General features: G+C 43.6%; 1 protein-coding gene across 9 annotated transcripts in view; it reads left to right on the forward strand.

Annotated features, from left to right (window-relative positions):
- The window catches only part of LOC139583408 (brefeldin A-inhibited guanine nucleotide-exchange protein 1-like), a 115,435-nt gene that overhangs the window by 23,330 nt on the left and 79,769 nt on the right, over window positions 1-12,336 (forward strand). For 5 of the 9 annotated variants that reach the window (XM_071414462.1, XM_071414468.1, XM_071414463.1 and 2 more), the window contains exon 1: window positions 2,564-2,708. The exons of the other annotated variants lie outside the window; for them this stretch is intronic. In XM_071414462.1, the coding sequence (XP_071270563.1) occupies window positions 2,579-2,708 (130 nt within the window). In that variant the 5' untranslated portion in view covers window positions 2,564-2,578. Of the gene's footprint in view, window positions 1-2,563; window positions 2,709-12,336 lie in introns of those variants that run through there. 9 annotated transcript variants of the gene reach the window in all.

Raw genomic sequence — 12,336 nt, forward strand, 5'->3', positions numbered from 1 at the left:
AGACACACTGGCTTTACTCATAGACACACTGGCTTTACTCATAGACACACTGGCTTTACTCATAGACACACTGGCTTTACTCATAGACACACTGGCTTTACTCATAGACACACTGGCTTTACTCATAGACACACTGGCTTTACTTTACTCTAAATGGGTGCATGCTTATTAGTAACTGGGATAAGCAATTTCATAAGTGTGTCAAGTGCAACATCTGTTTGCTTCTCATTACACCTCACGGACCAACAAATATTCTTTACATCAACAACATAGGAATCACTACAAAACGTATTGTATGACCTCTTATACACTATATTAGGCCCAGCCTTTGGAACTTTGGTTTTCCTAGATATGGCTACTATATTGTGATCACTACATCCGTTGGATCTGAATACTGCTTTCAAGCACGTTTCTACAGCATTAGTAAAGATGTGATCAATAGATGTTGATGATTTCATTCCTGTGCTGTTTGTAACTACCCTGGTAGGTTGACTGATAACCTGAACCAGGTTGCAGGCACAGGTTACAGTTTGAAGCTTTTTCTTGAGTTGGCAGCTTGATGAAAGCCAATCAATATTTAAATCCCCCAGAAAATATACCTCTCTGTTGATATCACATATATGTTATCAAGCATTTCACACATGTTATCCAGATACTGACTGTTAGCACTTGGTGGTCTATAGCAGCTTCCCACCAGAATGGGCTTTAGGTGATGCAGATGAACCTGTAGCCATATTACTTCAACAGTATTTAACATGAGATCCCCTCTAATCTTTACAGACATCTGGTTCATAATATAAACAGCAACACCTCCACAACTGGCATTTCTGTATTGTCTGTAAATGTTATAACCTTGTATTACTACCACTGTATCATCAAAGGTATTATCTAAGTGAGTTTCAGAGATGGTCAGAATAAGAATGTCATCTGTTACTAGCAAGTTATTCATTTTTGTTTCTTAAGCTACATATGTTGACGTGGGCTATTTTGAGCACTTTTCTGGGATGCTTACTTGTTTTCATTGCTTTACTGGGAAGCTTAGCAGAAGCAGATATTCTCATGTTATTTATGTTAGTGCAGGGTGAGCTGCACACAGTGGACTTCCTACTAGGGCACATTGCCTCAGTGCTAACAGCATACATCTGGTTTATAGGCACATGATTGCTGCATACTAAAGCTTTAGGATCAGCAGAGGCATTCAGGGCAGTTAGAGGGACATAAATTAGGTTACTTACATTGTGTCTACCAATGCCCCTGGTGTAATGTACATTTGCTAAAGCCTTGTGATGACTCAGCGACACAATGGTAGGGATTAACTGAGCTGGGCTTGGGTCATTGATAAATCATTGTCTCAACGCAGCCTTATAATGCTGTGAAAGGATCCAGGAACCCAAATGCTTTGGGTGGATCCCAACCTCCTTTATAAAACGTGTTTTGTTTCCAAAAGGTATAGAAATTGTCAACAAAAGTTACACCCATTAAGCTACTATAATCACGTAGCCAGTTGTGAAGAGAGAGAATCTTGCTAAAGCTTTCAATGCCATGATTCAGAGAGGGCACAGGGCCACGATATGATGGTTATTTTATTAGTGTCTAGCAGAGAGTCAATCAGCTCTTTAAAATCCAGTTTCAACTGTTCAGAGCTGCCCTTCATAATGTCATTAAAACCCACATGGACTACGATAGAATCAATGTCCATGTCCTGGCGTAGGACATTCGGGAGCAGCTTAGTAATGTCATTTACCTAAGCTCCTGGGATAGGACATTGTTTTTGCACCAGGAACAGTCACATTTCTTACCATGGCGCTGCCCAAAATCACAGCTGGCGAGAAGGACGAGAAAATCCACCCACTCCCACGCTTCACAGGATGGTGCAGGCCTCCGACAGATGGTGCAGGCCTCCGACAGATCGAGAAGGCCTCCGACAGATGGTGCAGGCCTCCGACAGATGGAGAAGGCCTCCGACAGATGGAGAAGGCCTCCGACAGATGGTGCAGGCCTCCGACAGATGGTGCAGGCCTCCGACAGATGGTGCAGGCCTCCGACAGATGGTGCAGGCCTCCGACAGATGGTGCAGGCCTCCGACAGATGGAGAAGCCCCGCTCAATCCAGAGCAGGGACGGAAGGTTGCTGACTTCGACTTGGAAATCATAGGGGAAGGAGTAGGAGTAGGTACAGCGGCCGCAGACACAGTTACCCCCAGCAACGAAGGTGCAGGTTGATCAAGCTCAAGACACAGTTACCCCCAGCGACGAAGGTGCAGGTTGATCAAGCTCCAGACACAGTTACCCCCAGCGACGAAGGTGCAGGTTGATCAAGCTCCAGACACAGTTACCCCCAGCGACGAAGGTGCAGGTTGATCAAGCTCCAGACACAGTTACCCCCAGCGACGAAGGTGCAGGTTGATCAAGCTCCAGGGTGGCGAAACTATTCGTTGTTTGTATTCGCTCCGGCCCTCTCGTTGACATTGTAGACTGCTTTGCGGGAGGCCGCTATGTTCGTCTTCCATGGCTCGTGACATGCGACCATCATTGATTGCCATGCTCCTCTTGCTGTGCTCCTTAGACTCCGCTATCAGATGGGGGAGGAGAGGCAGGAGGTGGCTCCCCTGGCGAATGAACTCCAGGCAACACCGGCCAGTCGGATAACGACAAACGACAAGACGGAGATGCATCCAACATGCGCAAACGCCTTCCAGCGTAGAAAAGGTAAACATTCCACTCTGCGTTTTCTCCAGTCTCTTACATACGCTGGTGACTTGCGTGATCAAGGAAGCCACCTCAAGTCTATAATCCTCGACAAGCAATCAATTGCCGCATTGGAACTCTGAGTGATCCAGTTTGTCCTGAAACAAAGCGTAGTAGATACAGCTCCTACAGTGCTGGAACCGTACAGACAAAGAGGCTCCATTGGAAAACTTGTTAGCTTGATGGCCAACGTTAGCCGCTTAGCTAGGTTAGTGGCTCTTTCAAGCCATTCTACAGCCAATTTATCCCAAAGGTGTTCAATGGGCTTGAGGTCAGGGCTCTGTGCAGGCCAGTCAAGCGCTTCCACACCGATCTCGACAAACCATTTCTGAATGGGCCTCGTTTTGTGCATTGGGCATTGTCATGCTAAAACAGGAAAGGGCCTTCCCCAAACTGTTGCCACAAAGTTGGAAGCAGAGAATTGTCTAGAATGTCATTATATGCTGTAGGGTTAAGATTTCCCTTCACTGGAACTAAGGGGCCTAGCTCGAACCATGAAAAACAGCCCCAGACCATTATTTCTCTTCCACCAAACTTTATAGTTGGCACTATGCATTCGGACAGGTAGTGGCCTTCTGGCATCCGCCAAACCCCGATTTGGCCGTCGGACTGCCAGATGGTGAAGTGTGATTCATCACTCCAGAGAACACGTTTCCACTGCTCCAGATTCCGATGGCGGTGAGCTTCACACCACTCCATCCGACGCTTGGCATTGCGCATGGTGACATTAGGCTTGTGTACTCGGCCATGGGAACCCATTTCATGAAGCTCCCGACAAACAGTTCTTGTGCTGACGTTGCTTCCAGAGGCAGTTTGGAACTCGGGGGCAGCACTAGCAGGGCAGGGCAGACATTTGACTTGTGACAAACTGACTTGTTGGAAAGGTGGCATCCTATGACGGTGCTACTTTGAAAGTCACTGAGCTCTTCAGTAAGGCCATTCTACGGCCAATGTTTGTCAATGGAGACAAACACATAGTTTTGTGTATATATAGTGTATCTGACCCTGGGCCAGTGGTTACAGAGCAACTGAGAGAGACTGATCTGCATGTGTGTGCGCACACATTTGTTTGTTTTATTAATATTAATTTTTTTACCTTTATTCAACTAGGCAAGTCGGTTAAGAACAAATTCTTATTTACAATGGCGGCCTACCCCGGCAAACCCTCCCCCTAACCCGTCCTATGGGACTCCCGATCACGACCGGTTGTGATACAGCAGTATATCAGTGCTAGAGGCGTCACTACAGACCCTGGCTCAGAGATGAAATTAGATTTTAAACAAAACAATGTTGCAGGAATGCTAATCTTATCTGTTTCTAACAGAAACATCTTCAGAACAATCTGAGATGGTGGCTGTCAAGCCTCTTTCTTGTGTTTTTAGGGCTCAGTGCCTTAGACCGCTGCGCCACTCGGGAGGCTCCAGTGTGTGTTCAGTCCCACTTGACAACCTCATCACTGACGTTCAGGTTTTCTTCAGTTAGAAGGCCACATAGGAAGAGATGTACACAGGCAGTCCAATATCACTGACCAGACTCGTCTTTGAAGGCAGTGGCTTTTGAAATGCAAAGTATTCTCCTGATAACAAAGCAAGTTGCTGACAGTGGCTCAGCAGGTTGTTGTGTTAGTGTGTGGTTGAGAATGAGATGTTGTTTACAAACTAAGGAGCAGCTCCATACTACTTGTCAGAGAACTGATACTCTATACTGGCTGTTTGGGTGGGATTGGTGTGGGGCGTGGGGGGATCCGTGGGTGGCTTGAACATTTCTTTGGATTCCTCATGTTTAACACATTGTTCGAAAAAACGTTTGGTCCAAATCGGATGTTACTGTAGGTAATATATTTATTGAATAGTATATAAATCCTATAAATTAAAGTGGCCAGTTTGGGTGCAATCGATTAGCCTAATTTCTCAGAGATCAAATTAGATTTTAAACAAAACAATGTTGCAGGAATGCTAATCTTATCTGTTTCTAACAGAAACATTTTCAGAACAATCTGAGATGGGGGCTGTCAAGCCTCTTTCTTGTGTTTTTGGGGCTCAATGCCCAGATAAACTGTTCTTATGGCACTTAGTGTTATTAGTGTGTCTACATTTCACTGGCTTTACGTTTTAAATATCTCCTTCCCTACCAGGCAGCCTTTATAGCAACACTATTCTGTCCAATATGCTGTGTATTGATCTTTGTAGCCTTGGGGGGAGGGAAGAATCACTGGATTAGTGAGGCAAGTGAAGCAGAGTTGAATGAATGCTGTGTTTATATACACACAGAGAGAGCGAGAAGAGAGAGCGAGAAGAGAGAGCGAGAAGAGAGAGCGAGAAGAGAGAGCGAGAGAAGAGAGCGAGAGAGAGGTGCCGCCGCCTTGTCTTGGGTGTTTCAATCTGTATTGGATTCATGCCAGATTCAGATGGGTGGAATGCCTTTGATATGGAAATGCCACTGCAGGAGATGGATGCTCTCACACCCACACACACAGCTCAGGTGACTGAACCTGAGAATGAGATTGACCTGTAGAACATGAGAAAACAGTCTGCTGTGTCCTGACCTGTCTATGGTAGGAGGTTATGTCCTTCCTTCCCCCTATCCTCCTCCCGTCTTCCGTGTGTGTGTGTGTGTGTGTGTGTGTGTGTCTCACTGCCAGGGCTGGGGCTGCTTATTGAATTAGTGGTGTTGATCAAACAGCTTGAGTCAGCAGGAATCCTTTTCCAGGTGAAGTAGTCAGCCCATAGAAATAGATTGTAGCCTTCCAGCCGTGGCATCGCTGTGTGCCAGCTTGTACGCATCATCAAACTGCTCATCTGCGTGAGCTTGCTCCCAAATAAACCTTCCAATACCCATTGAATAAAGGAGGATTGGCTTTTAAACCGGACTTTGTCTTTTTAGCTTGAGTTTCTTGAGTCTGCAGTCATTGCAAATCATGAGAAGAGAGACACTTTTAGTTTGTTTCTTACTGTGGCCACTGGTCAGCCCCCTGTTGTCAGGCAGTTGTTGTATCAGACATTCAATACAATCCTTAACTATCAAGTAGCCAGCACATAGTTCTGAGTGGGGTGTGTTCATTGCAGTGTCTGTGACAAGCCTGTCATCTGAGGAAGGCTGTTTCTCTCAGGAAATGTGGTCTGTTCTGTTGTGCTCCCGTCATAACAGACCCTCTGTTTCTCTCAGTAAATGTGGTCTGTTCTGTTGTGCTCCCGTCATAACAGACCCTCTGTTTCTCTCAGGAAATGTGGTCTGTTCTGTTGTGCTCCCGTCATAACAGACCCTCTGTTTCTCTCAGGAAATGTGGTCTGTTCTGTTGTGCTCCTGTCATAACAGACCCTCTGTTTCTCTCAGGAAAAATGCAGAATGTACAGTATGAACAGAGGTGTTTATAATGTGGTTGTGCTATCAGGTCAGGGAAGGTAGGGTCAACTTACTAAACAGATCAACCTCTGTAACCCTCTCATCCATTGTTTACAGCCAGTGTGTGTGATATTGTGTATCAGAGAGAGGGTTTGCCTGGTTTGCCCACTCTCTATTCAATGTAAACAAGTCTGCTATCCTTAGCAGCACAGTAACTGCTGTTGTGAAGTACATCCTATTTAAAAATCTACCCTGCTTGCTGTTAGACTGTCGCTAAGGCCCTACCATTATCTAAAGCATATTAAGTGTCAGTGGAGACCAATGAGTTTGATGTTGTTTATGAATTTCGGGAAGCGTTCTGGTTCTCAATTGGCCAGGGAGAGGACAGCAGGTATTGTGTAGGTGAATAATATCAGTTTCCAGTTTAAGGGGTAGTTCATGTGTGTATCTGTTTGTCTGTTTGTATCTTTGTGAGTATATGTTTTCCTTTGTGCAGGGTATTATAACTAGTGGTAATACCCGTTCCATCCACACCTAGTGAGTCCAGGCAGTGAGACTGGTGTACAGGGAGGCTCAGTCTTTACATTGACATTGTTTGACAGGTTTTTAAAAAACCTAATAAAGCAACACCTCATGGAACAACGCCTCTCCCCATGTGAGCCACTTGTTCTGTGTATGTACTGACATGTATGTGTAACTGATAGATACACACACACACACACACACACTGCATGTTAATGTTTTTAAATGTATGTAAATGAATGATTTTGTCTGTAATGTCTTTTTCGTTATGTGTCAGACCCCAGTAAGACTAGCTGTTGCCATTGGCGTCGACTAATGGGGATCCTAATACATCAAATAAAACCAGGGAGTTATAAGCCCTCTTTACACTGACATTCTGTTTGACAGAGTGACAGCCTGAGGGGGTGTTAAAGAGCATGACTGTCCTTCTTTTATACTGGGGACGAAGCGGCTGTACAGACAAATCTCACTCGTACTTAGATAGCATGGAGAGATGACTGCAGGGCTGGGGCCTGGGCTGACATTCTAGAGGCCTAGTTTACTAAAGGGATTGGTTTACACTACTGAGAAGTTTATATATTTGATATGCTATTCCCATAGCAGGAGCTAATTTTGCATGGGTACAAATATGACCTAGTCTCCGCAGAGAATAGATAGTATTGTATTCTAGCTGTGCTTAGATGGGGTGGACTGACTGTCAGGGTTTAATATCCTCCCATGATTTTATTTCAAGTAGGATAGCAGCCTACACAAGAAATAACTAATAACCATCTAGATGTCACCTTGACACATACATACAGTCTAGAGGTCGACCGATTCATCGGAATGGCCGATTTAATTAGTGCCGATTTCAAGTATTCATAACAATCGGTAATCGGCATTTTTGGACACCGATTATGGCCGATTACATTGCACTCCACGAGGAGACTGCGTGGCAGGCTGACTACCTGTTATGCGAGTGCAGCAATGAGCCAAGGTAAGGTGCTAGCTAGCATTAAACGTATCTTATAAAAAACAATCAATCTTAACATAATCACTAGTTAACTACACATGGTTGATGATATTACTAGTTTAACTAGCTTGTCCTGCGTTGCATATAATCGATGCGTTGCCTGTTAATTTATCATTGAATCATAGCCTACTTCTCCAAACGGGTGATTTAACAAGTGCATTCGCGAAAAAACACTGTTTTTGCACCAATTTGTACCTAACCATAAACATCAATGCCTTTCTTAAAATCAATACGCAAGTATATATTTTTAAACCTGCATATTTAGTTAATATTGCCTGCTAACATGAATTTATTTTAACTAGGGAAATTGCGTCACTTCTCTTGCGTTCTGTGCAAGCAGATTCAGGGTATATGCAGCAGTTTGGGCCGCCTGGCTCGTTGTGAACTGTGCGACGACCATTTATTCCTAACAAAGACCGTAATAAATTTGCTAGAATTGTACATAATTATGACATAACATTGATGGTTGTGCAATGTAACAGCAATATTTAGACTGAGGGATGCCACCCGTTAGATAAAATATCGGAACGGTTCCGTATTTCACTGAAAGAATAAACATTTTGTTTTCGAAATGATAGTTTCCGGATTTGACCATATTAATGACCTACGGCTCGTATTTCTGTGTGATATTATAATTAAGTCTCTATGATTTGATAGAGTAGTCTGACTGAGCGATGGTAGGCAGCAGCAGGCTCGTAAGCATTCATTCAAACAGCACTTTACTGCATTTGCCAGCAGCTCTTCGCTGTGCTTCAAGCATTGTGCTGTTTATGACTTCATGCCTATCAACTCCCGAGATTAGGCTGGCAATACTAAAGTACCTATTAGAACATCCAATAGTCAAACGTATATGAAATACAAATGGTATAGAGAGAAATAGTCCTATAATAACTACAACCTAAAACTTTTTACCTGGGAATATTGAAGACTCATGTTAAAAGGAACCACCAGCTTTCATATGTTCTGAGCAAGGAACTTAAACGTTGCTTTTCTACATGGCACATGTTGCACTTTTACTTTCTTCTCCAACACTTTGTTTTTGCATTATTTAAACCAAATTGAACATGTTTCATTATTTATTTCAGACTAAATTGATTTTATTGATATATACAGTGGGGAGAACAAGTATTTGATACACTGCCGATTTTGCAGGTTTTCCTACTTACAAAGCATGTAGAGGTCTGTAATTTTTATCATAGGTACACTTCAACTGTGAGAGACGGAATCTAAAACAAAAATCCAGAAAATCACATTGTATGATTTTTAAGTAATTCATTTGCATTTTATTGCATGACATAAGTATTTGATCACCTACCAACCAGTAAGAATTCCGGCTCTCACAGACCTGTTAGTTTTTCTTTAAGAAGCCCTCCTGTTCTCCACTCATTACCTGTATTAACTGCACCTGTTTGAACTCGTTACCTGTATAAAAGACACCTGTCCACACACTCAATCAAACAGACTCCAACCTCTTCACAATGGCCAAGACCAGAGAGCTGTGTAAGGACATCAAGGATAAAATTGTAGACCTGCACAAGGCTGGGATGGGCTACAGGACAATAGGCAAGCAGCTTGGTGAGAAGGCAACAACTGTTGGCGCAATTATTAGAAAATAGAAGAAAATAGAAGAAGTTCAAGATGATGGTCAATCACCCTCGGTCTGGGGCTCCATGCAAGATCTCACCTCGTGGGGCATCAATGATCATGAGGAAGGTGAGGGATCAGCCCAGAACTACACGGCAGGACCTGGTCAATGACCTGAAGAGAGCTGGGACCACAGTCTCAAAGAAAACCATTAGTAACACACTACGCCGTCATGGATTAAAATCCTGCAGCGCACACAAGGTCCCCCTGCTCAAGCAGGCGCATGTCCAGGCCCGTCTGAAGTTTGCCAATGACCATCTGGATGATCCAGAGGAGGAATGGGAGAAGGTCATGTGGTCTGATGATTCAAAAATAGAGCTTTTTGGTCTAAACTCCACTCGCCGTGTTTGGAGGAAGAAGAAGGATGAGTACAACCCCAAGAACACCATCCCAACCGTGAAGCATGGAGGTGGAAACATCATTCTTTGGGGATGCTTTTCTGCAAAGGGGACAGGACGACTGCACCGTATTGAGGGGAGGATGGATGGGGCCATGTATTGCGAGATCTTAGCCAACAACCTCCTTCCCTCAGTAAGAGCATTGATGATGGGTCGTGGCTGGGTCTTCCAGCATGACAACGACCCGAAACACACAGCCAGGGCAACTAAGGAGTGGCTCCGTAAGAAGTATCTCAAGGTCCTGGAGTGGCCTAGCCAGTCTCCAGACCTGAACCCAATAGAAAATCTTTGGAGGGAGCTGAAAGTCCGTATTGCCCAGCGACAGCCCCGAAACCTGAAGGATCTGGAGAAGGTCTGTATGGAGGAGTGGGCCAAAATCCATGCTGCAGTGTGTGCAAACCTGGTCAAGAACTACAGGAAACGTATGATCTCTGTAATTGCAAACAAAGGATTCAGTACCAAATATTAAGTTCTGCTTTTCTGATGTATCAAATACTTATGTCTTGCAATAAAATGCTAATTAATTACTTAAAAATCATACAATGTGATTTTCGGGATTTTTGTTTTAGATTCCGTCTCTCACAGTTGAAGTGTACCTATGATAAAAATTACAGACCTCTACATGCTTTGTAAGTAGGAAAACCTGCAAAATCGGCAGTGTATCAAATACTTGTTCTCCCCACTGTATATATATATTAAGTTAAAATAAGTGTTAATTTAGTATTGTTGTAATTGTCATTATTACAAATATATATATAAAAATCGTCCGATTAATCGGTGTCGGCTTTTTTTGGTCCTCCAATAATCGGTATCGGCGTTGAAAAATCCTAATCGGTCGACCTCTAATACAGTCTAATACTCAATGGGGAGGGCATGAACGACAACAACACCGGGTACCCTTCGCTCCCGCTTGACAAATACTACTATCCGGCAACGGCGTGGGAAGTAGCTACCTAGTAGCCAATATCAACAACAGTACACCCATCATCTATCATTTGTATAAAAAATAAACCATTGTCAGTTTTACAACTGAAATTAAAAATAACAGTGATATACGACTCATCCTCATGCTTAAAAACAGAATTCTCAGCTGAATCTTTATTTGTATTTTTCTCCCCAATTTCGTGGTATCTAATTGGTAGTGTTGGGTTCGGAGAATATGAAATATACTTAATCATATCAATATTGGAGTGCTGAGGTTTAGAGGGTCTACACCAGAAGTTAAGGGTTATAGGAGGAAGGTATATAGTGGGTGCAACTACGCTTGAAATGTGTTGAGTGCAGGGAAGCGATTACATGTTGCAGGCATTGATAAGGGGAGACGGGTGGAGATCTTAGAAACTAACAATGTCACTGAGGGAGAGAGGGTAATGTATAACATTTACATAATGTCAGGATATGTCACTGAGGGAGAGACGGTAATGTATAATGTTTACATTATGTCAGGATATGTTACTGAGGGAGAGAGGGTAATGTATAACGTTTACATAATGTCAGGATATGTCACTGAGGGAGAGACGGTAATGTATAACGTTTACATTATGTCAGGATATGTCACTGAGGGAGAGACGGTAATGTATAATGTTTACATTATGTCAGGATATGTTACTGAGGGAGAGAGGGTAATGTATAACGTTTACATAATGTCAGGATATGTCACTGAGGGAGAGACGGTAATGTATAACGTTTACATTATGTCAGGATATGTCACTGAGGGAGAGAGGGTAATGTATAATGTTTACATAATGTCAGGATATGTCACTGAGGGAGAGAGGGTAATGTATAACGTTTACATAGTCAGGATATGTCACTGAGGGAGAGAGGGTAATGTATAACGTTTACATTGTCAGGATATGTCACTGAGGGAGAGAGGGTAATGTATAATGTTTACATTATGTCAGGATATGTTATTGTTAGCCATCAGGGATCCTCTGAGAGGAGAAGAGACACAGTCTGGTATCAATAACCATGACAGCCTTGAGGAGTGAGCACTTTGGGGTAGAGGTCAGGTTAGATGAAGTGAGGAAGAACAGATATCACTAAGATTCTGTCTAGTAAAAGAGATGCATTGGCTGTTCAGTTGTGGAGGAGGAGACTCAGCCTAGGAGAAAGGGTTAAATAGTAGTGCTTGTGTGTAATGTTTTTTTGTCTGAATACAGCTGTGTCAACCGTTTAGGAAGAATTAAACTTGGTGTCCGTGAGTTCTCTAGTGTCCGTGAGTTATTTACTCTGAAAAATAAGAACCTAACAGTAGTTACATCTTGTCTCATCGCTGCAACTCTGCTTCTTGACACAATGACCACTTAACCCGGAGGCCAGCCGCACCATTGTGTCGGAGGAAACACCGTACACCTGGCGCCGCCACAGGAGTCGCTAGTGCGCGATGGGACAAGGACATCCCTGCCGACGGAGCCAGGACTCGAACCCAGAATATGTATTGGCACAGCTAGCACTGCGATGCAGTGTCTTAGACCTTAGCGCCACTCGGGAGGCCCCCAGCTGAATCTTTTAAGATATTTGCTAAACAGATCGTGTTGATTTTAGCCTCAGCCTTCTCCCACTCCTTTGATACGAAATCTCTACCCCAGACTTTTTACCAAGCCACTATATCAATCATTCTAAAGAAAGATAAGGATCCCCTTGAGTGTACATCCTACAGGCCTATTTCGCT

This window comes from Salvelinus alpinus, chromosome 8, assembly GCF_045679555.1.
Source record: "Salvelinus alpinus chromosome 8, SLU_Salpinus.1, whole genome shotgun sequence".
Classification (NCBI taxonomy): Eukaryota; Metazoa; Chordata; class Actinopteri; order Salmoniformes; family Salmonidae; genus Salvelinus; species Salvelinus alpinus.